Raw genomic sequence first — 27,604 nt, 5'->3', positions numbered from 1 at the left:
TGAATATGTGCAATTTTAGTCTTGTGGTGGTGTGTATTTACTTCCTTGGCACCATCCACAAAACATCTGGAGGGATACTTCATTTTTACCAAGGACTTACAATACTACTATGACTAAGAAAAATTTTATAAATACCGGTGTTGGTGTCAGAGAAAAAAAAACCTAATTATGCAAAGGACCTAAAGTAGCACAGAGAATTTCATAGGTGGGGCGTTAAAAGCGAGGCAATTCACAGCATAAACCAACAACTAGAACTAACTTGAAGGCCTGGCTTCTTTTGTAATATATGTTCAATATAATAAGATTAGAAAATAAATAGATTTCAAAATTCAAAAGCAATAATAATGTTCAAAAGTCCCATTCATAAGAGCTTTACTGCCTTAAGGTATATCTTTTTATACAGAGCTTTTGGATCACTTGGGACGCAAGTGGAATGTCAATGCAAAAGGTGTATCCTGCCAACCGTGACCCTTACAGACGACGCTCAGCAGGATCAGACGTGAAGCCATACGCGTCATGTGGGTTAAAGGTCCTGCATGTGATTCTTTTTTTTTTTTTTAGTAACTCTTTCTGCATCCTCTAGTGCTCACATGAACTGAATTTCTGAATTTTTTTGAAAGCAAAGATTAGAAAGCTTAATTTCTTTTAGTGTCAGTAACAACAATGTGATCACAGATAAGCATTGACAGTCGCTTCACCTATCTTATCCATCTGTAGACTGTCACAAACCATCAGCAATCTTAATGTAGCCTATATGGCCAGTGGCGCAAAAAGTGGGTATGCAGGGTAGGCAACGCATAGGGGCGCAGCACCAGAGGGGGCGCCAAAATCCCGTCTGGAGGGGGCGGCGCGCCGATTAAGTTTTCCCATACACTTCAGCGTGCCTTACGCTCCTTCACCTCGCGCACATAACGAGGTAAATGTAGCGAGTTTTACCCTTCACGTATCTTCGCCTCGGGGGGGGGGAGGAGTGAGTGAGTGAGTGACCCTGCACCTTGACGTTCCTTACCTCGGGGGGCGCCGATCTATGTTTTCGCATCCACCTGAATAATGTGTAGTTGCGCCACTGTATATGGCATATGTATTGTACAGTACTTTAACTGGGTGAACTGGCATAACAGAGTTTTATACCCTACAATGTAAACCATGTCGGAAGTCACTTCATTGCTCAGGTGTCAAAAGGATCCTTTCCATTAAGCACTTACTCTGCTCAAGTCAACATGGTTCTATTCAATTCTACACAGTTCATGCAGTTTTTCCATTACAATTCAGGGCCACATCAGAGTGGATGGGGTTGACAGCAAGGCGACCTAGAAAGTTTGTGAGATAATGCCACAATGGAGGACATGTTCTCATTTCTGTTTGCTCCACCTAACTGTCTGTATTTTTTCATCAGCTCAAAGTAAAACAATGTCTGCACAGTCACCGGTGTCAATTTCAGAGGTGCTATTTTCCTTAAAGCTAAGAAGGTAATCAGTTGTAAGTGTTTTGAAATGGCAGACTTGATGTTTGTGATGAAGTTGCTCTCATACCTCAACCACAGACACAATCCGCCTAGTGAATTAGTGCCCAGCAGTCTAAAACTCAAAAAAGAGCTGGCACCATGTAACAGTCTCTCTTGCGGAATCCTAAAAACTGAGTCATATCAACTAGGTACAGCTAGAAAAAGGGCTAAAGATAGGGTTATTGCAGTGTTAGTATGTGATGTAAAGAGGTACTTTTGAGCTCTGTCAGTGCCTACTGATTGTTGGCATCCAACATCTGTAATGTGATCTCCAGCCGTGACAAACAACTATGGATTTTTCTGACATCTTGACAAATCCCATTTCAAATCTGAGATGCCATATCTACCACAGATATGCACAGAAACTATTTCCACAGTTAAGGATTCACTCCTCTCTCACTCTGATGCTTGAAATAAAACATGTCAGGGACCCTGTCTTCTAATTTTTTGTTTGAGTCTTTGGGCATATTCAAAGTCTCTGTATAGAACACTGAACTCTCAAGTTAAGATGGAGAGAAGATAATTAGGTATGGAAAAAGGATGATTTCCACAATGACACCTCTGAAATCTAAAAAACGTATGGAGTTGTACTCTGTACATGTTTGTGTTCACTCCACCACACATAAAACGCATTGTTTCACAGAATAGAAAACATTTTTCCTCCTTTTATTTAAGCTAAACATTTTAGGCAAGTGTTAGCTGAGGCTGTTGTAAGCTTACAGAAATGAACACAACACTGATAATTTCATAACAAAATGGCACCTAAGTGAGAAGTGCAACAAATGCCAACAGCAGCTGCACCTTAATGTTAGCATTAAGAAAAAAAAAAAACACACACAATGGTCAATCTCGACAGCAATAACAAAGCCTCTCTGTTTGATTTTGACATTTTATATAACAGCGTTTGTTTTTTCCTACAACCACCTGCTGATACAAAGGGAATTTGTTTGAGCGGTTGTGAGCTCTTTTTGCACATTTGTGAGGTATGTGTAATAAGCTGGTTGTACTAACTACCTTATTTTCTCCATTATGGTACCAAATCGCACTTTGTTACATCTGAAACCTGACACATTTTTACAAAAATAATTTTTCAAGTTTTTTTTTTGTTGTTTTTTTTTATATTAAAGATCCGTTTTTTTTTTTTTTGTTTTTTTTTGTTCTTTGTAAATGTCAGTGGGATTCCATGATTTCCGGTCTGTGCCATTGTATTAATTTTTGCCATGAAATCCTTCTCTTTCTAATGACTGATGCTTGTTGGACTGTGAAAGAAAAAGAGAACAAGCAGTGAAAGCTCAAGAGAGAGACTTACACTATCAAAATTCACATCACTCAGTTAGCCAAATGTTTCATTTGTTTCTCTGTGCGAACTCTGGTGGTTGCACTTAGAGGAACTCTGTCTCATATCTGACCTTCTTTTTCCAGTCTAAAGCCAAAGCTTGTAACAAACTGAAAATTCAGCAGTGTCTTACTGTCACTCATCTGTTAAGGTGGAGGGTCGTGTCTTGGAAGGTTTGCAGTTCTGGCCTGGCTCACATTTATGAATGGCAGATTAACAAACAGAAGATATTTAGTATGATATTTGCTCTTCATGTTTTGGTTGTGTAATAAATTTCTGCAACAACCCACTGAGGCCTTGACTAATCAACTACCTTTATGAATTGATTCATTTACACAGCAGCAAACAGCAGAAATACAGAAAATCATTTTGAACCTGAAATGCTGGAATTTCCATCCATCTTCGTTTGAAAGTATGCAGTGGATCAACAAGAGGTTTAAATATGCAAGTAATATTATCTAAGAAATAATTGTAATAATAATGGAAAAGGGCTGGAAAAAAGTTATTTATTTATTTTTATTTTTTTTTAATGAAAACAGAGCAAAGCTTAAAAGCAATGCAGCAAGGTTAAAACGCTTTTGGTTTCAGAGCCTGACAAAAGTTTGAATTTCTGCAAAGTCGAGGTAAAAATGAAAGCGACGCAGCTGCCAGCAGCACTCACCAGGGTGCACACAATCAAGGACACCGATGTGAAATTAATTAGCCAGTTTTATCTGCACTTAACCTGCTGAGATGTTTGACAAAGGTGATACTTTTTAAAATATTGTTTTGGTTATCTTCTACCAAGTCACAGCGGATTCAAAAAGTACTCTATAGTGTGAATGTATAAAATCCTTGACGAAGTCTAGCTGTCATTTGAAGAATTCACACTTTGCTTTTGATAAAGCCTAACTTAATAGAAATGAGTGATTTTTGTTCCGTGCGCCATTTCGCACAAGCAAATCGAATATTCCTTATCTCTTCATGCATGTGTGGCACGTCCAATCCATCAAACATCAAAACACTCAACGTTTGCATGCAAAGTATTTTTTTTATTGCCGTCACCAAAATCCACACAGCACACTAGGCAGATTGAGAAATTTAACAGACCCTGTAGATATGCTTAACAAGTCGATTCTAAAAGGGCCGTTAGCAGTGTGTAGAGAGCTTGTTCGTATCTTGCAGGCAGTTACATGATATATAGCTGGATAACTCTGATAAAACTCTATTTTTTTTTCTTTTTATAATTTCAACCCTCAGGCTTTTTACTCTGATGTGTGTTTATTAACTTATGAAAGTACTTACCACTGCTGAACAGCTTAGACTAGAAATTAGCCACTGGTTGAATCTTTCAGGGAGCAATGCACTACTTCCCTCAGATGATGAATTTTCTTGTGAATGATCTCCAACACCTAAGTAAACATAAACTTGTTTAGGCATAGAGGTGGGTTTTTCTTGCAACTATGTCACAAAGCTAGAAAATTTATAAAGTATGTTTGGAATTAATGCATCTAGAAGTTTATTTTCCTTGTAGAGAGCTTGAGAACTGATTATGAGTAGATTGTTCAATTTACCTCAAGAGAAATAGTCGAATTCTCTGGTGAGTCGGAGCTCTACTTTTGTTAGACCAGAAATAAAGCCCAAACTCCAATGGGGATTTGATTCACGCTGAGCAAGCAGACAAAAGAACTTGTCTTAAAGATAAAAAAAGCATTGGATTCAGATCCATTTTGAATAAAGGGGCTTTGATTTCACAGAATTTCACTGCTTGAATGGATTTCAAAGGCTAGAGGTCTACCTCCATGCAGATTGGTTGTTGCTCGACTTTTTTTCTGAATGTTTTCTGCAAGAGCAAAAAGAGCAGTTTATTCTGTTATATTGGCAAATGCAAAATATTTCTAAGATAACCATCAATTCACTTCATATTTTTAGCTATTTTTAGGAGAAAAAAAAGCTAAGAAAGAAACCCAAAATAAGCACACCTGAATTATATTGTACTCCCACACCGATACAAATCATTCAGAAGGTTGAAGGTCATAGAAACGCAGCTTACTAATCCGTTATTGTGAACTTTCTACATTGAAGCCAATTTCAGTCTATATTTAACAGTGAATCACACAATTAGAATATTATCTCCAGTTATGCTTCCTGATCTTTTCTTTGTTAAAACGCACCGTCACAACTTTGAGAGGACAGATCCGATCCAGAAAACCTCAATAGAATAAATGCTAACTGCCTAGAACTTCTTAACACAATTTACGATTTTACCCTACTCAGAGACAGGGATTCATAAAATGTTCCCTGATACCTGTGAGGCTACCATATCACACAGCTTTGCTCTTCACCCTGAACTGTCTGTGTGCCTGTCTGTGTGCCTGTGCCTGTGTGTGTGCGTGTGTGTGTGTGTGTATATTTACATGTATTTGTATGTACAAATTAGAAACTTTGAGGTAATGCTAAGTTAGCCTCACCATTGCCTTCCTTGCATAATTCCATTCAAAACAACCTTACAGCACAGCCTGGTCTTTCTCCCTTTCGCTTGGATCGCCTCCAGTGGATTTCCTACCAGGCCAATCAGCGAACGAGGAGAAGTTGTGAACTCTGACGTCGGTTTTCTGCTCCGTTCTTGTAGTTTTAGCAATGGCAGCGGAGGAAGTGAACGATGGTTTTAAAAAAAAGATACTATTTTTGATTGAAGCAATGCTTTCTTTAGACTTCATCAATTTTGAGATGAGAGAAGCAGAGACTCTGGAGATGAAAAGATTCAAGTTAACAGGTTTGGTTCACGCTACAGACGGATGAAGTACTCTCCAGAGAGACGCCTGCACTGACTTTGAGCTTAATAGAACATGGCAGACTGACACCAACAGATGAAATGACTCCTCAAATAAGATATCTTTAAGGTCACTGTCACTCACATGGAATTACGAGATAAATGTTTGGATCAGATAAGTATAAATTAAGTATGTAATAAAATTGCTAAACATAGAAAAACAAAAATGAAAGACGTACACAATTCTACAAGTGTTTTCCATATTGTAGAACTTGATTGTTTAAAACCATTACTCCGGTAGATAAAAAACGTTTTTCCAGATGGATCATGGGAGTTCTATATCTTTCCCAGCAGTAGGAGATGGAGCCGAATGCATCCTTTATAATGTGGATGGCTTTTTTGATGCAGCAGGAGCTGTGGAGTTCTTCCAGGGTGTCGAGGGGCCAGCTGATCAATTTCTCTGCTGACTAGATCAGTCTCTGGACGGCCTTCCTCTCTGATGCTGTGCAGCCGTTGAACTACATAGCCACAGTCAGTCATCACTGAGTGGATTCTAAACGCTGACCCTCAAACAACTTGGATTATGTGCCTCTCCACTCATCCTTAAGACTCCGGGACCCAACGTAATACACAATCTCCTTTTATCTGAAAACATGAAAAACTAAATAAAATTCTGAGGAACATGAACTGGAATGGTAAGATTCATTGTTATGACTGATTTTTGGTTTATATATATATATATGAGTACCGTTAGGTAGTTTAATATCGCTCATTTCACATAATATCCAGATTGATGACTTTGCCGAATTGAGCAAGGTAGATTGGAAACACTGGACATATTTGTTTATAGGGTTACCCAGCAAACTCCACATTAAGGAAGTGACTGGTACACTTACTCCCTGGATATGCTTAATTGAAACTGAAAAATACACTGGGCATGAATCATAACAGATGGTGTGCTATCAGTAATTTGAAATGGAACTATAATGAGTTTCCAAAGCCCATATGATATAACTGATGTATATCATCAGAAGAAACAGCTTGTGATTTTTCCAACAGGTGTTATCTGCGGTTATGAGTTCAACGCCGCAATATGAGAATAAAGATGTAAGATAAGGAAGTCTACAATATTAGCTGGTCTTTTTTTTTTCATATACATGTGAAAAAAATATATTTGATACATTTCTATTTTATATAGAAATGTATATATATATAGTTATATATATATATATATATTGTGTATATAGTTCACCACAATATATATATATATATATATATATATATATATATATTGCATATTTATTGACGCAATACTATTGAATACTGCAATACAATACGCAATACTAACATTCCCAAACTACTATTGACTCAGGTATTGCTTGACTCAATACTTGACTCAAGCAATACTTGAGTCTTGACTCAAGTATTGCTTGAGTCAAGACCTAAGACACAACAAAACAAAAAAATAAATAAAATGAATAACAATTATAGAGCATTGCAAATGAACGACTAATGTTGCTCACTGAGTTTCCTCTATCATTACTAACAGTTTTCATTTTTGCCTAGGAATGTAAACCTACCTAAACACAAATTGAAAATATATATTAAAGGTTATGATCTAGTTGCATGGGACAAAAGCATAATTACTATTGGTAAAACCAACAAAGTAAACTTTTAAAAGGGTGCTGCGGTATTTTTAAGATGACACTTTAAAATATGAGTTGGGTCATGTTTTCATGCTAAGCACAGACAGAGTTTCCACTTTGTTTTACTTATTTATAGTGTTTCCACATCCTCAAGTACTTTTTTAATGCATTTATAAATGACTTGACGAGGTGCATCAGCAACCAAGGACATAAAAGCAGCTACATTAAATACAGGTCAAGAAATATGTATTTCCCTCATAAGTATAGTTTTATCATTTGGAAGTTGCTCCAAAGAGTAATTAATTATATATTTATTAACAATTAAATGTCTTTAAACTGAGGTAAATAATCCATAAAGTCTGAATACAGAATGGCAGGTGATCTTTTCTGCTCTTTTCTGTGTATGTCATGTTTGCTCATGCTATTTATTGACATGATGGGACCATGCATGTTTTAATGCATTTTTCTCATCGTATGCCAGCATTAATAAAACAACAAACAAGTTAACTACTACTCCTGGTTGAGCATTTCTTACCGAGTTAGTTAAACAGTCAGTTTAAGAACAACAAGTGCAGCACAGTCTCAGACCAACAGTCGATACAATCATTAATATGTTATCTTTATTTATTTACGTCCTGCTTTATCTATTTTTAACATGCTTTCTCATTGCTGAAATGTAGATTATTTCCCCAAGAGGATTTCAAGACTCAATACTTACATAACTGTGGCCCCAAGTAGGGTTCCAACTACAGCCTTGGGAACTACTGATCTAAAACATGAAGGACAGTGAGTCCTCAGGACCAGGATTTAAAACCTGTGCATTTGTTTTTAAAATGTTTGTTCTGGGCATTTTTGTTCTGCAACGCAAACGCTGAGACGTTCCACAAGAACTAATATGAAATGATAGCAGCATGGGGGAAAACAGAGTGGAATAACGTTCAAATGCCAATAAAAATATTTTAGAGCCAGAAAACATACAAATGTTGAAAGTATAAAAGTTGTGTAAATCATAACAAGCCTATTGATTGTTTTACAAAGCAGATAAACGTTTCTGAAGAATCTTTGGAGTTGCAGTCTGGAAGTTTCCCACAGGAATCATTGTTTTCTTAACTTTTCTTTGTCAAAAACACATTTTGTCCCAGGGTTACAAAAGAATTGGAATAACAGGTTTATACCCATACCTGAGGGATGTGGAGACAACTTAGTTCATGCCTCAAGGGTGACAAACAACTTAGGCGGCATAAAAAGCCAGACCACTGCTGTAGCTGCAGTGGTTGTGAGAATAAAACCTATCAAGAGAAAAAGCAAATATGATCTTTTACCAATTATACAACAACACATTTCTTTCTCAGTCTGATTCAAATGAATCAGACAGGACACTTACAGCTTTAAGTTAGCTGTAAGTGTCCTCCAAATATTTTAACGTCAGTATCAGTCATGTCATATGAAGGTTGTACGTGACGATGTGACTTTTTTGGGCTTAAGACATGTTGGCTTTATTCCTTTGTATGTTCCGAAAGACTTTTGCATGGCTGTTTCTGCAATGCAATATGTGCAATATATATGTAGTAATCAGAAGACTGTTGTCTGAGAGAGGAAGGAGTGATGACTAAGTGGAGGCAGTAAAACAGTCTTTATGGAAACAACTCTGCCAGAACAAGGGGAAGTATATGTCTTTAATTTGGCTGTGAATTTTAACTTCAAGGCTTCTTTCTTGTTGCCCAGAGAACACAAGTCAGCTTCATTGAGTGAGACAGGCCCTTTTCTCTGTTGGCAGAAGCGGGTCTTTTAATCATTTAAACCGACACTGGAGCAAATTCATTTTTGCCAAGGTTGCACTTCAGAAAAAAAAAAGATGTATTCGCCAAGGGTCAGCTTGGCAAATGTCGAATGAAATATCTTTAGTCTTGTCTGCAATCAGATTATATATTCATTTAACCTGTTCGTTTTAAAATAATAAGTTCAACTTGGGTTATTGGACTCAACTTGTACAGCTGGATTTTTTATTAAGTATAAAACATAATGTTCATTCAGACACCAAAATCCCTTCAGTCTGTACGCGAAACGAAAAATATAGCGACAGATTTGAGAGCTTGGTTTGGATGTCCAAAAATAACATGGTGTGGTTTTATGTGAATTGGGATACCTTTGATTAGTGGTTTGTTGTCCATAGTGTATAGAAGAAAGGTTTGACTTTCAGTGTGTAAACAGGGTTTTTAAATCCCTGGGTTAAATTTTCCATAACATGGTGTAGCTCTTTCACCAAACTGTTGCTCTACACTGCCAGTCAGATGGCTGAAAGCAGGCCGCAAAGCTTCTTTGCCAAATTCTAGTTTTGGAAAAAGATTCTGTCAAAGTAAAGAATATGGGCAATTACTTTATGGAAATGTAGTGAGCAGCATGCCATCTGTTAAGCAGTGGAAAGTTTGCTTTCACCTACTAACCCAGCCAATATCAGCAGGTCAAATTTGTATTTTTATGAGCAGACTAGCAAAGAGCACCTGAAAACAACTTTTAAATTCAGAGGGTGTTTTTGATGTGTGAGATTTGAAATCAGGGAATTTCTTTCAGTAGTGAAAGTTTACCATTGAAGCTACATTGTCTGTTTTATTAGTACAAAAACATGATGTGCATCTTCCAGAACATGCCGGTCAAAGGAAAAGCTTGGTTCTTTCCATTTTAACCAATGCATCACAAAGCAATCTGAGGTGAGGTGCGACACTTGGCGTGTGCCCTACAGAGAGTAAATTGCTAATGGCTCACCTACATCAATTTTTGTTTCTTTTTGTTGCTGGTATTATTTAGAGGTTGCTGTATGAGCAACAGATTGTAAAAATCGATTCTTTCACTGTGGGGGCTTCACATTTACCTTGATGTTTACAGATAAAAGGATGGAAAAAACAGAAAACGAGGCCTGCATTGGGAATGAAGATTAATGGAGCTGTCTGGCATTGGAGCTACAGGAGATCTACACTTCTGCTATGTGTATATAACCACAACTACTCTACTGCCTTATGAAGTGCAGTTAAAAAAGGCAATTTAAATGTTTTGCACAGGCATGAATGTGCTTTTATCAGCCCTAATCAGTATTTTCTTGGTGAAGGGAGCCTGAATAAGGGAAATTTCTGCTACAACATAGATTTATTGAATGTGTTTGCAGAGTTTGTGACTTTGCCTATAGTGTTTTTCTTCACTATAAGGTCTTCTGCCAATGACCCCCAAGGGATATTAAATCTAAACAGTTTAGCAAGGGCTACAAACCAAGAGTGTATGCAACACTGCGATAGCTTTTGCATTGGTTGCATGTTCAAAACACTTTATTATTCCTTCTTTTAAAATTGTGAATTCTCTGAAAAAGCATTTGATTCCTTGAACTTTATGTTTTTTAATTCTAGTTCCACTTAAAGGAGGTATGTATTTTCTAGGCACAATCAAATAACTATATAATCTGCAGTTGTGGAGAAACTGTTTTATATGCCAAACAATACTTAAAGCAATATTGACTTGGCAATTTGACACCTTTAAATTGGCCTCTGTCTCTTTAAGAAGCTCCTTCTCTTTCCAATCAGCTTCAGGAAGTCATCTCATATATGCCTTTCCATTATGGCATTCACAACTGTTCTCATTAGGGTTGAATGGAGAAGCAGTTCACATGATAAGCTCATCAAGCTTGCAGTTCCACCAAGTGTTTGCTAATTGCTGCTGCCGCTAGTCTGGAGGAACTGAATGGGAAAGGCACAGGGGTGAAAACTGCATTTTCTGTTTACTCAGATAGTCTTTGCCTGATACTAACAATTGTTTGATGACCTAAAACGTGTGTGTGTGACAACAAAGCAAAAATAAAATAAGTTTAGAAACAGGGGAAACTTTTTTTTACAGGACTGCAAAGCAGTAGCTAATCAAATGTTACACTACTCTGTTAATTTAAAAGGAGTCACATTTCAACCAAGTAATGCTGCACTACAGTTTTTATCCAACGAGGCTGCACATTTCTCAAGGGTCATTCACAAAAGACATATATTATGACTGCAAATGACAGCAAAGCTCACAAATCTTATTTCCATAATGAACAGATAACACAGGACACAGGAATCAACCTTGTTTTGGTTATATCCCCAAGGCTATTACAGCAATGGTCCATTGTTGGTTTCTCAAAGAAGAAGAAAGTGTTGGAGCTGACAGTTCAATCAAATTGTGGGTAATAGTTCATTTTATCTGTGTTTGCATTCCTAGGGCGATATCACAATGAGACACCTGCAACCCGGGGAAATGCGTTGCCTCTGAGAGGGCATGCATCTTCAAACAGGGCCAGGATTGGAGTCAAAGATTTCAATCAGCACAAGAATTATCCTTGCCTGCCAGCACAATTCTGTGAAACTGTTCCATCTTTGGACATACTTGGATCTCTGTAACTGAAGCCAGCATTTTCTTTAAGGCAGGAAGACGCACTGCTCACCATATTTTGTTTGCTTTCCTCGTGTTTAAAGTCGAGCCTGAACTGAATGACAGTCCTATGATAATGCTTTGCCGACTTGTTAAATGGTAGCAGCCAGAAAAAACTTAAAGCACTAAAAGAAGTTTTAAAGCTTGACAGAACTTTTTAAGACTTAGTTTTATCTTGCAGTTACTGAGCCCACAGGGAAAATATGTAGGCTCACATTAACCAAAGTGAGTTAGTTAAGAAGTGCTGTCTTATTTCAAAAGGAACACTGCACATTAGAAAATATGCCTTTTGTGGTCTCATCTATGTTATTCAATTGAGGGATGCAACTCCTTAAAAAAACTGAAAAGAAGTCCAATTGTCCTTGTTTAAGGACTCAGTACTGCATCAGGACTGGCGACAAAATCATTTGGCTCAGCAACATTTCAACAGCATTTGACATTTTCGCCAAGGTGCTGTCTCAATTTTGCTTTATGTGGGCAACAGTGTCATTCATGTCTGCTCCAATGTCTGTCTGAATGTGCTGCCGTATTTGAGATCATGTTTGTGATCTGTACCTACCCACCAGGTTACCTCATCCCTCCCAGATGCTTGTGACTGTCAGCATCAATGATGGTCCCATTCAAAGGGTGGCAGCAAATTCACATCAGATTAATAAAACAGGGGGACAGAGCACTGAGAGAGTAAGAAAAAAACACCTTGTTTGTTTTAAACAAGGGGAAATCTGCTACTTTCTCTACTTATAGAATCAATCTTTTCTTTTTGTGTGCAAAATAAAGCACTGTACAAGTACAGGCCATATATTGTTTACCATTTTCAGGAAATGTCTTAAGAAATACATTTCTTCATTCATTTCTGTTCTTTTTGTCTTGTGTTCTTCAGTGCAGACAGTGTGTAAACGGTCTTATTATCCCTCCTCTAAGAGGTGTTGGTGAAAACTCAAAATCTCTAAATGGAGCAAAACATAACATGAATACAGCATGTGCTTGTCGACAAAAGGTGAAACCTGTCAATGCCTGTTCCAGAATCAGGAACAGATCCGCATGCAAACACCCAGGAAACGTCTGAACATGATGGTTCAAGTGAAGATAAATGATGGGTTATTTTTTTATCCCCGTTCAATCTGTTAAACCTTGGGCCATTTGTCTGGTCTACCATAAATAAGTTGTTTGCTGTGTAGCCCATCTGCTAGTTTAATAGCTTTCTCATCACTTATGACAGTTATTACACATGCACACCCAGCTGTTTTGTTGACTTTTTGAACCTCAGTCTCAGGTTCCTCTACTCAAGTCACACCTCAATGTCCGTGTGCGATTAAGACAGACGTTTCCAAAATGATAACTGACGTAAAGTCAAGAAAATATTTAAAAATAAAAAAACATCTTATCTTAATTGCACAAATCCATTAACCTAGCATTCTGACTGAATGCTAGGTCTGGTCAGCATACGTTGTTAACACACATTTTCTCATAATATCTAATTCCAAGTGTTAATTCACAGCTGTATTCCAGTATTCTTAAAATTTGAAACAAGTTTTAAAAAAAATTCCATTAAATGACTTTCACTATCTTTTATCAAAAGCTGCATGTGGTTTTGGATTTGTATAGGGATCAACTGGAGGAAATGAAGGTCAAACAAATCCAATTACAAAAGTCAGAAGCATTGCTCAGAATGCTCTGGGTTCCTGTGAGGTCAAACTTTTTTTTTTTTTTTCCAGCGTAAAAGTCAGGAATCTAAAAAAAAAGCCACCAGGGCCTCAGGTTTCAGTAACAGAAAAAGTAAAAAAAAAAGAAAGAACTTAAATCTAAATGCAAATTAGAAACCTCCACCACATAATTGTATATTATTGGGGTTGGCTAGTTTGTAGGCATGTGTGAACTTCGATGTGTACTAAATCAGCCTAGAGTATTTGGTGATACATGTTAAGCAAGCCTCCGAGGGCTGGCTGGAGCATCCTGATAAGGACACAGTGATGCTTATGTGTGGTGTACTGGATTGCTGTGTGAGGTGCAATGCATAATTACTGGGTTGGTTCTAGTGTTCTTACCTGTCACAGAGCTATCTGAGGGTACTAAAGGGGTGGGTCTAATCAATAGAGCAACTAGGATCTGGAACTCTTAAATGGCTGCTGAAGAGTGACTGGGTTACTTTGGTCTGTTCAGGCATAAATAGGGAGTGCACAGTTAACTCGAGAAAAATGTTGGCCTATTTTCCAAAGGAATGTGGGAATCTCACTATCAGAATTAATTAACATTAAAATATATGTATATATTATTTTATTCTGGCATATTCATCAAACATATTGAATAAATGTCATATTTTGTTGTTAAACGTCTCCAAAGTCTTATTCAGCACTTCCCAAATAGCATCTTTGATCATTTCCAAATGTTTCTACAGTTGTGCCTTGATTTTGTAAAGTAATACAATCGAACTAAACATCCACTTAGTTCTCTGTCCATTTAGTGGGGCGGTGTATTTAAAAAAACCAAAAAAAAAAAAAAAAAAACACTTGTTATACATTTACAGCATGTTGTAAATCAAAATCTCTATAAAAATCAGACCGGGTTCAGTTGTCCATTGGCTCAAGTTGGAAGGACTGGACCCAGAACTGGACCCAGAACTTGGCCCTTCAACTGCCAAATTATGGGCAAGAATATTGTTTTTTAAAACCATTTTATACTTGTTACATTATGCTATAGGTGGGGGTCCATTTAACATTATGTTGCTGATATAAAACTGAAGAGAATGCTTCCTACCTTGGTACAGGATAAAATAATCACAGCCTCTAAAATAAATTAACTCAGAAATTAGGACTTAACCAGGTTTTGCTGGAACCACAACACTAAGAAACACCATCCGACAACCAGAAGCTTAACAAACGCTTACAGGTATGAATATTCACAGATCTGAGTCAGCAAACAGGACTTCAGCTCCTCAAAGTATAACACCACAACAAAGTGATCACCTGACCCAGCAAGCATCATATCAACCAAATGAGCATTATAACAGCAACAGACACTCAAAGGAAGCAACAGGAGCATCATTATTAAAAGTCAAAAAGAAATCTTGGCAGCATGCATTCAGAGGATGGTTAGCATTATGCTAACTACAAAAAAAAAAAAAAAAAAGATATGCATCAAATAAAACACAGCATGATTCATGGCTGATTATTAACAAAGACCAAATGATAGCAGTGGATGAGCAGAAAAATAAACAGTAGTGATGGGTCCAGCAACACCGACGCGCCGGCGCATGCATCAAGCCCATAGACCAATGTCGGTGCGCGTATTGGTTTCAGCAAGTCACGTGACCAATACAGGAACTGTTTCGAAATGACACTGGATGCCAAACTGTGTTTATAAAGAAGCGAGTGTTAGAGATTTTTTGGTATTATCATTTTGTTGTTACTTTAGTTCATATTCAGTCTAATGTTAGAGCAGATTAAAATGTTCTCTTCTTTAGTGTGTGTATTAACTGACCTGGGGGGTCACAGCTGCCTGTTCATCTTCAGGTGAAACAGTTTGACCAAGATTTGAACCGGGCTCAGGCCGTAAATCAGATATCGCATCTGGAACTGGGTTGCTAGTTGTTTAGGTAAATTGTTTTACGACCTTTGCTGTGTTTAGGTAAAATGTTTTACGACCTTTGCTGTTTTTTCTCTGCTGTCTATCTTGCCTATCCTCCCTCTTTGAAGTTTGAAAATAAAAGACAAGCTTTACCCAAAGATTTTCAGAACGCTCTATGAACAGCTCGGAGGAGCAATTGATAGAGTTTGTTCTCCTTTGCAAAGTTTGTCATAAAATTCATATACGTTGTCTGTGGTTCTTTTATGTAGGTTCTAGGAAAATACCTATCATTTTGGTGCCGAAACCCGGGATCTCTCATACCGACCGCTGTCAGGCAGAGGAAGACGCGCTGAATCCGTGCACGGCCAGAGTCAACTGGACCTGGAAAGAAAGACCCAGGAAGTAGAATTCTTCGCTGGGCCAGCGACGTAGGTCCGACTTTGTCTGACGAGATCCGACTGGACAACCCGAAAACTACAGAAACGTAGGTGAATTTTAAAATGGCTATTTCAGTGGTTTGAGAATCCTTGTATGATGTCGCTCTGCTAAAACTCAGTGGTTTGAGAATCCTTGTATGATGTCGCTCTGCTAAAACTCAGTGGTTTGAGAATCCTTGTATGATGTCGCTCTGCTAAAACTCAGTGGTTTGAGAATCCTTGTATGATGTCGCTCTGCTAAAACTCTGTTCGAGGAGACCCCATAAGGGCAAGTCCTCAGGCGGATAGGAAGCTTGTCATTGCTGTGTGGTTTTGATTTTTTGATGGGTAAAATATCACTGGTGCTGAGTTATCTGACAAGGCAAAAACAGATAATGTTGCCATTACTGTGCTGGTATTGCTGGTTTGCTGCTACTTTGATGTGTGTGTGTGTGTGCGTGAAAGAGTAGTGTGAGAGTGGTTGGAGGTTTAAATACCGCTTTGTATTTTACCTCATATAAAACAGTGGAATTAAGCAGCAAACCTCTTGTGGATGCAACAGGCAAGATTCTCCCACTCGAAAGAGTCGAAGCGGGGAATACCACAACAAGGTATTTTAATTGCTGGCCCACTGAAAAGATCTCCAGTTCATAGGACTCCCTAGGAGTCAACGAACCTGGACCAAATTTAAATAAATTCAAATAAATAATATTTCAAGCTGAAATTGCAAGTGTTTTAAATATGGGAAATAAACATTCTTGTAATTCCTCACTTATTGAGGGCCCCGATGGAGATGAAAAGTACATGCTGTCCAGGTTTCCTGGTAGCACTGTACACATGGAAAAATGGAGAAAGAAATATAAAATAGACGGAAAGCTAAAAATCGATAAATGGCAAGCAATTGTGAGAATTTTGGAGAATAGTGTAGCAAGAAAAACGGGGATAAAAAAGATTAAAAAGGAGGATGAGTTGAGATGTGCTAAAATATGGTTAAAAGCAGCCACAGACCGGAAAGAACAAATTAAAAAGATTAAAGACAAAAAGCTTGTAGAATCAAATAACTTATTTGTAAGACCAGAAGACAATGAAATGGTGCTATCCAGACGGAATGCTCCAGCGGGGCAGGGAGAGCAGGTACGGCCGACTGCTCCTCCCCCAACCGCTGAAGCAAGTTCGTCTGCCTCTGTCCCAGTAGCAACAGCCCCGGCAGACAGTCTTCCGGACGCGCCCGCTACTGGCAGTAAGGAGCCCCAAAGTAGTCTGTATCCCTCACTGGAAGGTTTAGATCCACCCCCGTATGCGGGAGACAGAAGTCAAACAGAACATATGCCAATTGAACAGCCACATTACAATTTAAGGTTAAATCCTAAAAAGAAGATCCAATATAGTCCTGATTTCCACGGGGGACATGTTGAAGAGTACCCCATGATACAGGTACCAAACCCTAATGCTGGTGCGGATGATTCACCACATACATATGTTTTTAGACCCTGGAATTTAGAGGAAGTCCGGAAAGCTGTGGAAGGAATAACACCTGCAGCAGAGGATCCCAATAAATGGATAGAGGACATGACTGGATTAATTCATTCTTATAGACTGAACGGAGTTGAAGCGGGGGCAGCAGCCATGACCTCGCTAGGAAAAGACTGGGCAAAAGTAAGGGGAAACTATACGGGAAAAAATAGAATAGGCCCAATACTATACCCTGATGGAGAAAACCCAGAGCTGAGTAACGAATACAAAGCACAGTGGGATCCAGTATGTGAAAGAGTTAGAACAGTTTTCCGTAAAAGGCAAACTACAATCACTTAGCGGGGATAAGACAAAAAACTGGAGAGGACGTAGACGACTTTCGTCTGCGGTTTGAAAAAGAGTTCAAAGTTCACAGTGGGATTACCTATGATGAAGGGCCCGACAGCGTATATCAACAACAACTGAAAAACGCTTTAATGTCAAGTTTCCGCCCTGAAATTGAGGGCTGGATTAGAAAACACCTGGTCGAATATGATGCTGCCTCAGTCCCACAACTGATGACATGGGCACGTCATGCAGAAAAAGTAGTAAAAAAACCAAAAACAGGGTCAGATGTTTTTCATCTGGAGGATTTTGGAGAAATAGAAACCTCTGCCTTTTTCCGTGGCCCCTCGAGAGGCCGAGGGAGAAACAAAGGCAGGAGAGGTCACCCTGAGCAGCGACCCATAAATCACACCACACAAGACGAAGATGTCTGCTGGCGTTGTGGCAAGTCAAACCATTGGGCAAAAGATTGCAAAGCAAAGAACGTAAAGGACTATAGAAGTAGCAGATGGGAGAAAAAACAAAAGCCTAACTCCTCAGTATGACTAGATTCTGCCACACCCAAACAAAACACACCACCAGATCAAATTGGTGTAATGGTGGACATATGTGCAGCTTGGGATATGTTAAATGCATTAAAAGAAAAACCTTACATCACACTGAATGTTTGTGGGGAAGAAGTTGAATTTCTATGTGACACCGGTGCATGCAAAACGGTTCTTAAAACTAAAATAAAAGGTGTAAACCCCACAAACGAGTCTATTTGGGTAAAATCTGCCGATGGACAAACGCATAGAGAAAAAATGTCAAAAAGTACATTTTTTAAAGACCCTGAGACAGGAATTAATGTAAAAGCTTCTGTTGTGATGTCACCTAAATGTCCAATAAATCTGTTAGGTAGAGACCTAATGACAAAATTAGGAATAGCAGTAGTCCCTGTACAAGATGGGATGAGAGCTGTCAGATTAAAACATTCTGATATGTACACAGTTCAAAAAATGAACAAATCTACTGTTCATATGATTTAAAGCCAGCTGACAATCCTCATGTCCCAGGAAAGCTTCTTAGAGAAGCTCGTGAACAGTTGGACTCACCTGAAACGGAAATGAACTACAATCAGTTGCATGTAACAATGAACATCCTAAATGATCCACAGGATGATTATGTTAAAAAGTTTTTAGAAACAAATCCTGTGACACTGGCTGTGACCGAAATGTTCACAGACCGACGGTCTTATGCAGCTGTGACTGTGCTCCTTCCGACTAGCCAAATAGAGCTGTATAAGTTACCGGCTAATCCACACATTTCATTATTCAAGCCACATAATATCACATGGGTAGATGTGGGTAATAGAACTAAAATGGCTGGTGAAGCCGCTGATTTCAAAGAAGGTGAAGACGGTTGGAGCTACAGCCCCAGCTGTGACGTCTGGAAACAATCACTATGTGAAGTAGTCACAGGCACAGCTCAAGTCCACGCGTTTGAGTGACACACAAACATATTTTTGACAGGAAAGGATGTAGCTGAACTAGCTGAACTTCCAGAAAACTTGTGGACAAAAGGTCCCTCTGATGTCGGGTTGCTTGGTTCAATTCCCCCGGTGCAAATTAAAGCAAATCTAGCTGGAGGCCTAGAGTAAAACAATACCCTATAAAACCAGAAGCACTAAACGGGATTAAACCAGTAATTGAAGGTTTGTTAAAAGGAGGAATCATAAAAAAGTGTTCAGATTCTCCTTGTAACACACCTATTTTTCCTGTTCAAAAAGCAAATAAAAAAGACTGGCGTATGATTCAGGATTTACGTTCAGTAAATGAAGCAGTACAAACAAGAGCACCTAATGTGCCAGATCCACACACACTGCTAAACTCGCTTAAACCAAGCAATAAATTCTTCACAGTAATTGACCTCAGCAACGCATTCTTCTCTGTACCCATTCACCCAGATTCACAGTTCTGGTTTGCTTTTACCTACAGAGGTCAGGGGTACACATATACCAGATTACCCCAAGGCTTTGCAGACAGTCCAAGCATATTTTGTGAGGCAATTATGACCTGCTTATCTGATTTCCAAATGTCAGACAAAAGTCAACTTTTGGTGTATGTTGATGATCTATTAATAGCATCAGAGAGCGAGGAAGCTTGCAGAACAGACTCACTTGCTCTGCTGCACCATCTCTGTCAGACAGGGAACAAAGTAAACAAAGATAAGCTGCAGTGGGTGAGAGAAGAAGTAAATTATTTGGGACACACACTGTCTGCTGAGGGAAAGCAGATACAGAAAGCGAGAAAGGAGACTGTTTCTGAAGCACCTAAACCAGAAACTAAAAAACAAATGATGTCATTTCTTGGACTTTGCAATTACTGTAGAGCCTGGATTCCACACTATGCTGAGAAAACTCAGGCTTTACAGGATTTGATTCATGGCACCCCAATGGCCATGACTGATAAAATAGCTTGGAATCCAGAAGCTGAAAAAAGATTCACTGAACTAAAACAAGCACTAATGCAGGCAACAACTTTGATTCTTCCTAACTATGAAAAAACTTTTATTCAAACTGTAGATTGCAGGAATGGATTTATGACGTCTGTGTTACTACAAACCATGGTGATAAGCTAAAGCCGTTGGCTTTCTACTCAAAGAAATTAGATCCAGTAGCACAGTCTCTACCAGACTGCGTCCAAGCAGTCTGTGCAGCAACATTAGCTGTACACATGTCGGCTGACATAGTCTTGTTTCACAAGATGGAGCTGTTAGTTCCACACGCGGTAGATGTTCTACTTTTGCAGAGCAAAATGAATTTGCTCTCACCAGCGCGACACCTTTCGTATACAGCAACGCTTTTGTCACAACCACACATTGTAATAAAGCGGTGTACGATTCTAAATCCAGCTACTTTGCTTCCATTACCAGATGATGGAACGCCACACAGCTGCATAGAAGCTACAGAGCACTTGCAGCTTCCAAGGCCAGACCTACAGGACACCCCATTAGCATTGGGAGAGGTCTGGTTTGTTGATGGGTCATGTTCAAAGGAGCCTACGGGTAAAAATCAGACAGGTTATTCGGTTGTTGCTTTGCCAAATGAAATAATAGAAGCAGAAAAAATTTCCAGCACTCATTCTGCACAGGCAGCAGAATTGATTGCTTTAACGAGGGCATGTGAACTGGCAGAGGACATGCATTTGACGGTGTACACAGATAGCCAGTATGTTTTCTCTACTTTGTTTTATTTTGCAAAACAATGGGAGCGTAGAGGAATGACAACATCAACTGGGAAACCAGTGACACATGCATCTTTACTTAAAATCTTGTGCAAGCAATACAACTCCCAGCTAAACTAGCTGTATGTAAATGCACGGCTCATACAACAAGGACGGATGAAGTTTCAAATGGGAACAGACTAGCTGACAAAATAGCTAAAGAAGCTGCAGCAGGGAAGCATGGGAAAGGAACTTTCTCAGCACAGACTGAAGGAGAACAACAACTGATAGACAAAAAAGTGCTGAAAGACATGCAGGACAATGCACCACAGGCCGAAAAAAGGATGTGGATAACTAAGGGTGCGAAAATTAATGATGAGAGCATTTTTGAAGTAAAGGACAAACCAGTTCTACCTAAATCTTTATTTAAAGCTGCAGCAATTGTGACGCATGGGCGCTGCCATGTGTCAACAGGGGGGATGGAAGCCATAATACAGCAACATTTCACAACGTATGGTTTAAATTCCTACCTAAAAATTTTTGTACTGCATGTCCAGTCTGTGTGAAACATAACCCACAGGGAAACATAAGGCCAAAACGAGGCAGGTTCCCGAAACCATCTTATCCATTTCAAACTATGTATATGGATTTTATTGAGCTTTCACAAAGTGGGCCATACAAATACTGTCTGGTGATGATAGATGCTTTTTCTAAATGGGTTGAAATAGTACCATCAAAGTATGCAGATGCTTTGACAGTAGCGAAGGCTATTTGCAAAACTATTATCCCAACGCATGGCATCCCACAGACTGTTTACAGTGACAATGGACCACATTTTGTAAACCAAGTGATACAAAACATGGCATCTCACTTGGGAATGACATTGAAAAACCACTGTGCCTATCACCCACAGAGTGCAGGGCTTGTGGAAAGAACAAATGGCACGGTGAAAAGCAGATTAAGAAGTGCATGGCAGACACTGGCCGACCCTGGCCAGAATGTTTAGACTTGGTGAAGCTCTATATGAGAATCACCTCAACAGCAGATGGTCTAACACCTTTTGAAATAATTCATGGGAGAGCTTACAGACTGCCTCTGTTTGCTCCTGACTTACAGAAAGCTGATGAAGAACAAACATTAGCAGATTATATGATCAGGACTCTTAAACTGAAGAAAGTGTCCAGTGCGAATTTACTGCCTTCTGACTCTTCTCCTCCACAGGAGGCACCTCCCATTAAGCCAGGTGACTGGGTCTACATAAAGGTCATCAAACGGAAGAACTGGGCAAGTCCACGGTGGGAAGGACCATTCCAGGTGTTGATGACCACACCAACAGCTGTAAAAATCGCTGAAAGACCCAGCTGGATTCATCTCAGTCACTGTAAGCTGCAGAGAGTGTTGGACCCCTAATCCGGAGTAGAGAGGAAGGTGGGCTTTATTGCCTCCGGGCTGCAAAGGGGTGCTACTTTTAGTGTGGTTCGTCTCAAACCCGGTGAAGAAACGCTTAAGATTCTCACTCTTTTAGTTTGGGGGTTCTGACATCTCTGTGTGCCGAGCAACAATGGGGACTCCATATGCCAGATGGATTTTCTACGGCGCTGTGACTGCAGCATGTTTGATGTTTGGAGAAGGACGTGAGCCTGAGTTCCACAAACACGACTACAGCACCAACCTGTGGTGGAAACTAATGAATAGAACCGCGTACGAGGGACATGCTGTGAACTGCTACGTGTGTGCGCAGCTGCCGGTTTCTATTCACAACTCAGGCCTCCGACCAGGTGACATTACTGACAACAAACAGATGTGTCTCTATGTTCTAAGCACCAGACCACGGCGCGTCCCACCCCTACGGGGAGACAGAGCGCGCGAGAAGGACTATTCAGCTGACCTCCGAATGGGAGAGGCTGTGCAAGGTCTGTTTGGATTTTTAAATTGTTCACTCGCAGACGATGTACTTCCTTTTGCATCATCTCAACAAACTGTATGGAAGATACCAGAGATCATTTCATTAGCAGGAGCTAAACCAGGATCTCTGGGGAACTGTGTCTACAATAATGGACATGTTATTCTAGGGACGTTGCCCTGGAACTTGTGTAACAGAGTTTACACCTACTGCGAACCGGCACAGGATTTCATCGACTGCACAGCCTGCAGGGGTCAAAGGATGACTCCACACTGCAAAGTCTGGAAGGACAACCCAGACTGTGACAACTTGCTTCAGGAGAGGAGTTTCAACATCACGCATAAGACAAAGAGGAAACAGGAGACAACGCTGTGCAGTGCCATAGTGCCAGGAGACTATGGTTCACGTATGTTGGCAGATTGGTACTTCATATGTGGAAATGAAGCATACATGTTTTTACCAAAAAATTGGGGAGGACTGTGTGCTGTGGTTCCGTTAATCAACCCGATTGCGTTCATCAGGAAAGCACAAGATGATCCACGTACCCGCTCCAAACGAACAGTTATGTCAGAGGTCAAAAAATGGGGAGGCCTAACTACACACACTGGAGTTCCATGGGAATTCAGGATTTGGAACGGCGGAGAAAAATTCATGCAAGGTTTGTTTCCGTGGGTTGGAGTAGGTGAGATTCGGGACCACGTAGAGATAAACAGGTACGGATTACTGCGACTAATCAACATCACATACCAGCTGGCCAATGGCACCGCGAAGGAGCTGACTGAACTGAGAAACATGGTCATGCAAAATCGTGTTGTTCTGGATTTCCTCACTGCCCCTCAGGGAGGGGTCTGCAAAATTATTGGCCCAACGTGCTGCACTTTTGTGCCGGATGAAACAGGCACTGGAGGAACTATTTCTGATGCTCTATATGAGCTGGAGGATCTTAAAAAATATGTGGAGAGTGGAACACGCGGCTCATCCTTTTTTGATTTGTTTTCATGGCTCACGTCTGGTCCATGGTGGACTTTATTGTTAAAGCTCGTGACACCTATTCTGATTGTTTTGGTTCTGTTCTGTCTTTTTACGGGTTGCATTATTCCTTGCCTACGAAGTATGTTGTTTAAAACAATTAACACAACTGTTGTCAGTTATCAGCTAGCAAAGGCATCCTATGAGACAAATGAAGATGACTTGTTTCGAGGTTCTGACGATTTTCTGAACAATGATGATGTTCTGTAATCAATAAACAGATTAATTCATTTGCTGAATGATTCCTACACCGAAAATGTGAAAACAAGTGGTGTTAGAGATGAGAAAACTGCATTTGATTTTTTGCTGTTTCTTTCTTTTGTTTTTGTCCATTTCATTTATTCATTATATTAATTTAGTCATTGTGTCATTTTTATGTTTAGACTAGGGAAAAAAAAAAAAAAAAAAATTCTTGCATTTATTGGTTCTATTTTATTTCTTTTCTTTTCTATGCTTGGCTTTTGAATAGGGTTTACACACGTGGTAAAATGATAAAAAGGGGGGAATGTTAGAGATTTTTTGGTATTATCATTTTGTTGTTACTTTAGTTCATATTCAGTCTAATGTTAGAGCAGATTAAAATGTTCTCTTCTTTAGTGTGTGTATTAACTGACCTGGGGGGTCACAGCTGCCTGTTCATCTTCAGGTGAAACAGTTTGACCAAGATTTGAACCGGGCTCAGGCCGTAAATCAGATATCGCATCTGGAACTGGGTTGCTAGTTGTTTAGGTAAATTGTTTTACGACCTTTGCTGTGTTTAGGTAAAATGTTTTACGACCTTTGCTGTTTTTTCTCTGCTGTCTATCTTGCCTATCCTCCCTCTTTGAAGTTTGAAAATAAAAGACAAGCTTTACCCAAAGATTTTCAGAACGCTCTATGAACAGCTCGGAGGAGCAATTGATAGAGTTTGTTCTCCTTTGCAAAGTTTGTCATAAAATTCATATACGTTGTCTGTGGTTCTTTTATGTAGGTTCTAGGAAAATACCTATCAGCGAGTCTGTCAAAAGCATTTGCCAAACAAATTCTCGATTTTTTACATTGTCATTGTCAGCAGCTTCAAAGAAAATGTTTCCGCAGTGTGGGACCATTTTGATCTTGTATTGGAAAATAAATTTGTTTTCATTTTTGTTCTTTCATCCGGTTCTTGTCAGTTTCTACTTAATCTATCTGAACCCAAATTCAGCTGAAAATGACTTTTAGTTTACTTTCATATTATGTTCTGCATGTGAAGCGTTGCAAATGTTTCACTAAACTGTCTTATTTAAATAAATCCACCTTTTCAATACTGAGGCATCATGAGGCCAGGCATGAGAATGAAGTCTCAGATTCACCTAGATAAACTCAGATATGCAGCCATTCTACAAATTACTCAGTTGCTTTTTATAAATTATTTCGTATACAGTGAACCCTCGCTACAACGCGGTTTTTTTTATTTTTTTGTGCAGTTTTTTTCCCCACAGTGTTCTTCGTCCTAATTGACCATATGATTGGTAAAAACAGTCTCCGCGCTACCTGAGTGCCAATAACGTTACGGTGTTTAATACAGACTGGCCACTCAGGAGATGGAAACTGAAACTTTCAATGTCTTCTGGAAAAAAAAAAAAAAAAAAAAACTGTGGCCAGAGGCAGCGCAAAACCCGACCGGAGGCTCGTTTGATGAGATCCGTCGCTCTGCCGCAGACACAGCTGTGAATCTTGCGGTGCAGGTTGGAGGAGACGCTTTAATGACACGACTGCGGATCACATTAAGGCCCGATTGATGCACACGCACATCCGCTGACCTGAAAACAAGTTTTGTTCTTTGGTTTCAATGTAGAATATTTATTTATGCTGTGTAATAACTCTACAAAATAAAGGTAACTACTTCACAGATTTCGCCTACCACGGGTTATTTTCGGAACACCAGGCCTAAGAAAAACAAGGGTTCGCTGTAAATGTAATTTTTTTTCTACAGCAGACGTTTTGTCAAAAAAGCGTAACAGGCTTAATTTCAAAAGGTTGTAAAAAAAAAAATGTGTGGGGAAAAAACAGTCCATGCATCCTCATTCCAAACACATTCACTTCAATTTTCACTTTATGGTACTCTTTATTGACTGTATATCAAATATATTTTAAATGTAACTGAAGATACAACATATAATATTCAATAAAATACAAAGACTTAAATCTTATTGCACAGACTTGGTCATCAAATCACTACGTTGCATGTAGAAATTTTTAATGTCCAGCAGGTGTCAGTATTGAGTGACACAGTATCGACACAGTATCAATACAGTGTTGCTATGAGTCGAAACGCCTCATGACGCCTAGTTTACCCATCACTAAATAAACAGCAAAAAAAAAAAGCAGAGCAATATGGCTGCTAAAAGAAATAAAACACGCAGAGGAACAAAAGCTGTAGCTTACCAACCATCTGCCAACTTCTCTGCACTCATTCAAGGTGGAGTAAGCTTTCGCTCAACAGTGGTTGTTGCAGAAATATATAATAAGCGCTTGAATTATATGTTGTGATTGATTAAATTTTCCCGAATCGTCATCTTCTTGATTTGTATTGACGGTTGACAAGAACCGTTTGGTATGCATTACCGCCACCTACTGGAATATGTTTTAAAATCAGTTTTAGATTCTCCCCCATCCACATCAGGGAGGCTGACGCCTGAGCAGCCGCCACTGAAAAGTTTAACTACCATTTTTCACAACAGGAAAGAAAAAATAAACAAACAAAAAATAAATACACTGTCAGGATTAAGGCATTTTTCATAGTGCAGTGGTGCAGAAATAGTTTGTTCCATTGCTTTAGAACAAGCAAAAATATCTCTGCACACATGCACACGGAGCCCTGACATGACAAAATTCAACACAGTTTGCCTTTATAGATGAAAGACTTTACTCACACAGCCTCTAAACATTCATTATCAGCTAATTATAAAACTTCACAAGTTTGTTTTTTGGTTTTAGGAAAACCAAAAAATGTTCAAGTGTGGAGCTTGGCAGAAAAAGGAATTAAAATTTTTCTCTTCCTCTGACTAAATGGATTTCACACATTTAATACAAAAATATATATTAGTTGAGCAGTGAATTTATGTACAAAAGGACTTTTATTAGAACAGATATGACAAACTCAGGTCAATATTTGAGCACCCCTACCCTCCCAGAAAAAAAAAAAAAAAATTCTGACAAGAAATTATTCATTACAAATGGTATCCAAGCTAATCTCACCAATGTGGTGAAAGGAAATCAACTGGCATCTAAGCAGAGTCATCTCAGGGTCACTTTTAATAACAAAATGTGTTCTGTCACCTTTTCAACTCTGTCATAAAACTTACTCTAGGTATTTTTTTTAGAAATCAGAGTTGAAAGAAGGAAATCAGAATGAAAATGTCACTCGGTCTATTTAAATCATTCCTCCTGCCACTGGGAAACAGCCATCTCAGTTCTGGTACTTTAGTCTTCAAATAACCTGAGCATTTCTTCGGCTATAATATCGCTGCACATCATAACGTTACCGTGACATCAGGTCCTGATGCTGGAACTTTTGAAGGAGAAGGTTACTGGTGAATTATTAAAGTGCCAAGCCTCAGGTATGGTCACATTACAACCACAACATTGAGTGTATTTTATTGGGATTCAATGTGATAGACCAACACAAAGCAATGCATATTTTGACATGGAAAGAAATTATAAAATTTCAGTATTCAATTTCAATAGGCCCATTTTTACTATGTATGAGTTTTTTGCTGTTACATACTTCAAATTCCTCTAATATCTAAATACTCAACAGCTCAAAGCGCAATATGCTGCCTTCGTCTTTGCATGGCCATTACTGTCTAACCTCACACCTGTGCACAGAGTGGCACGGCGGCAGAAGGAATCTGTCTCTCCCCTGACCCATCCATTTTTCACACCAACGAGGGCCCCTCAGTTTAAGTGAATGTGATGAACATGGCTGCGGGACGATCGAAGACACAGCGGTGGCCTCCAGGTTAAAGTGGCATCATCAATCATCACATT

At 39.1% G+C, this 27,604-nt stretch overlaps 1 protein-coding gene across 1 annotated transcript; it reads left to right on the top strand.

Moving 5' to 3' along the window:
• Window positions 1-15,689: 15,689 nt before the first annotated feature.
• LOC145554174 (uncharacterized) lies at window positions 15,690-24,534 on the top strand. The gene is made up of 2 exons (XM_081613662.1): window positions 15,690-15,729; window positions 21,883-24,534. Exon 2 carries the CDS (start codon window positions 22,223-22,225, stop codon window positions 23,801-23,803), a length of 1,581 nt encoding a protein of 526 aa, XP_081469788.1. The 5' UTR covers window positions 15,690-15,729; window positions 21,883-22,222; the 3' UTR covers window positions 23,804-24,534.
• Window positions 24,535-27,604: the final 3,070 nt, after the last annotated feature.

This window comes from Poecilia reticulata, chromosome 12 (assembly GCF_904066995.2).
Source record: "Poecilia reticulata chromosome 12, P_reticulata-male-v2, whole genome shotgun sequence".
In the NCBI taxonomy this organism is placed as follows: domain Eukaryota; kingdom Metazoa; phylum Chordata; class Actinopteri; order Cyprinodontiformes; family Poeciliidae; genus Poecilia; species Poecilia reticulata.
The sequence above is the reverse complement of the archived record's forward strand: the minus strand, read 5'-3'. Positions and strand labels throughout refer to the sequence as shown.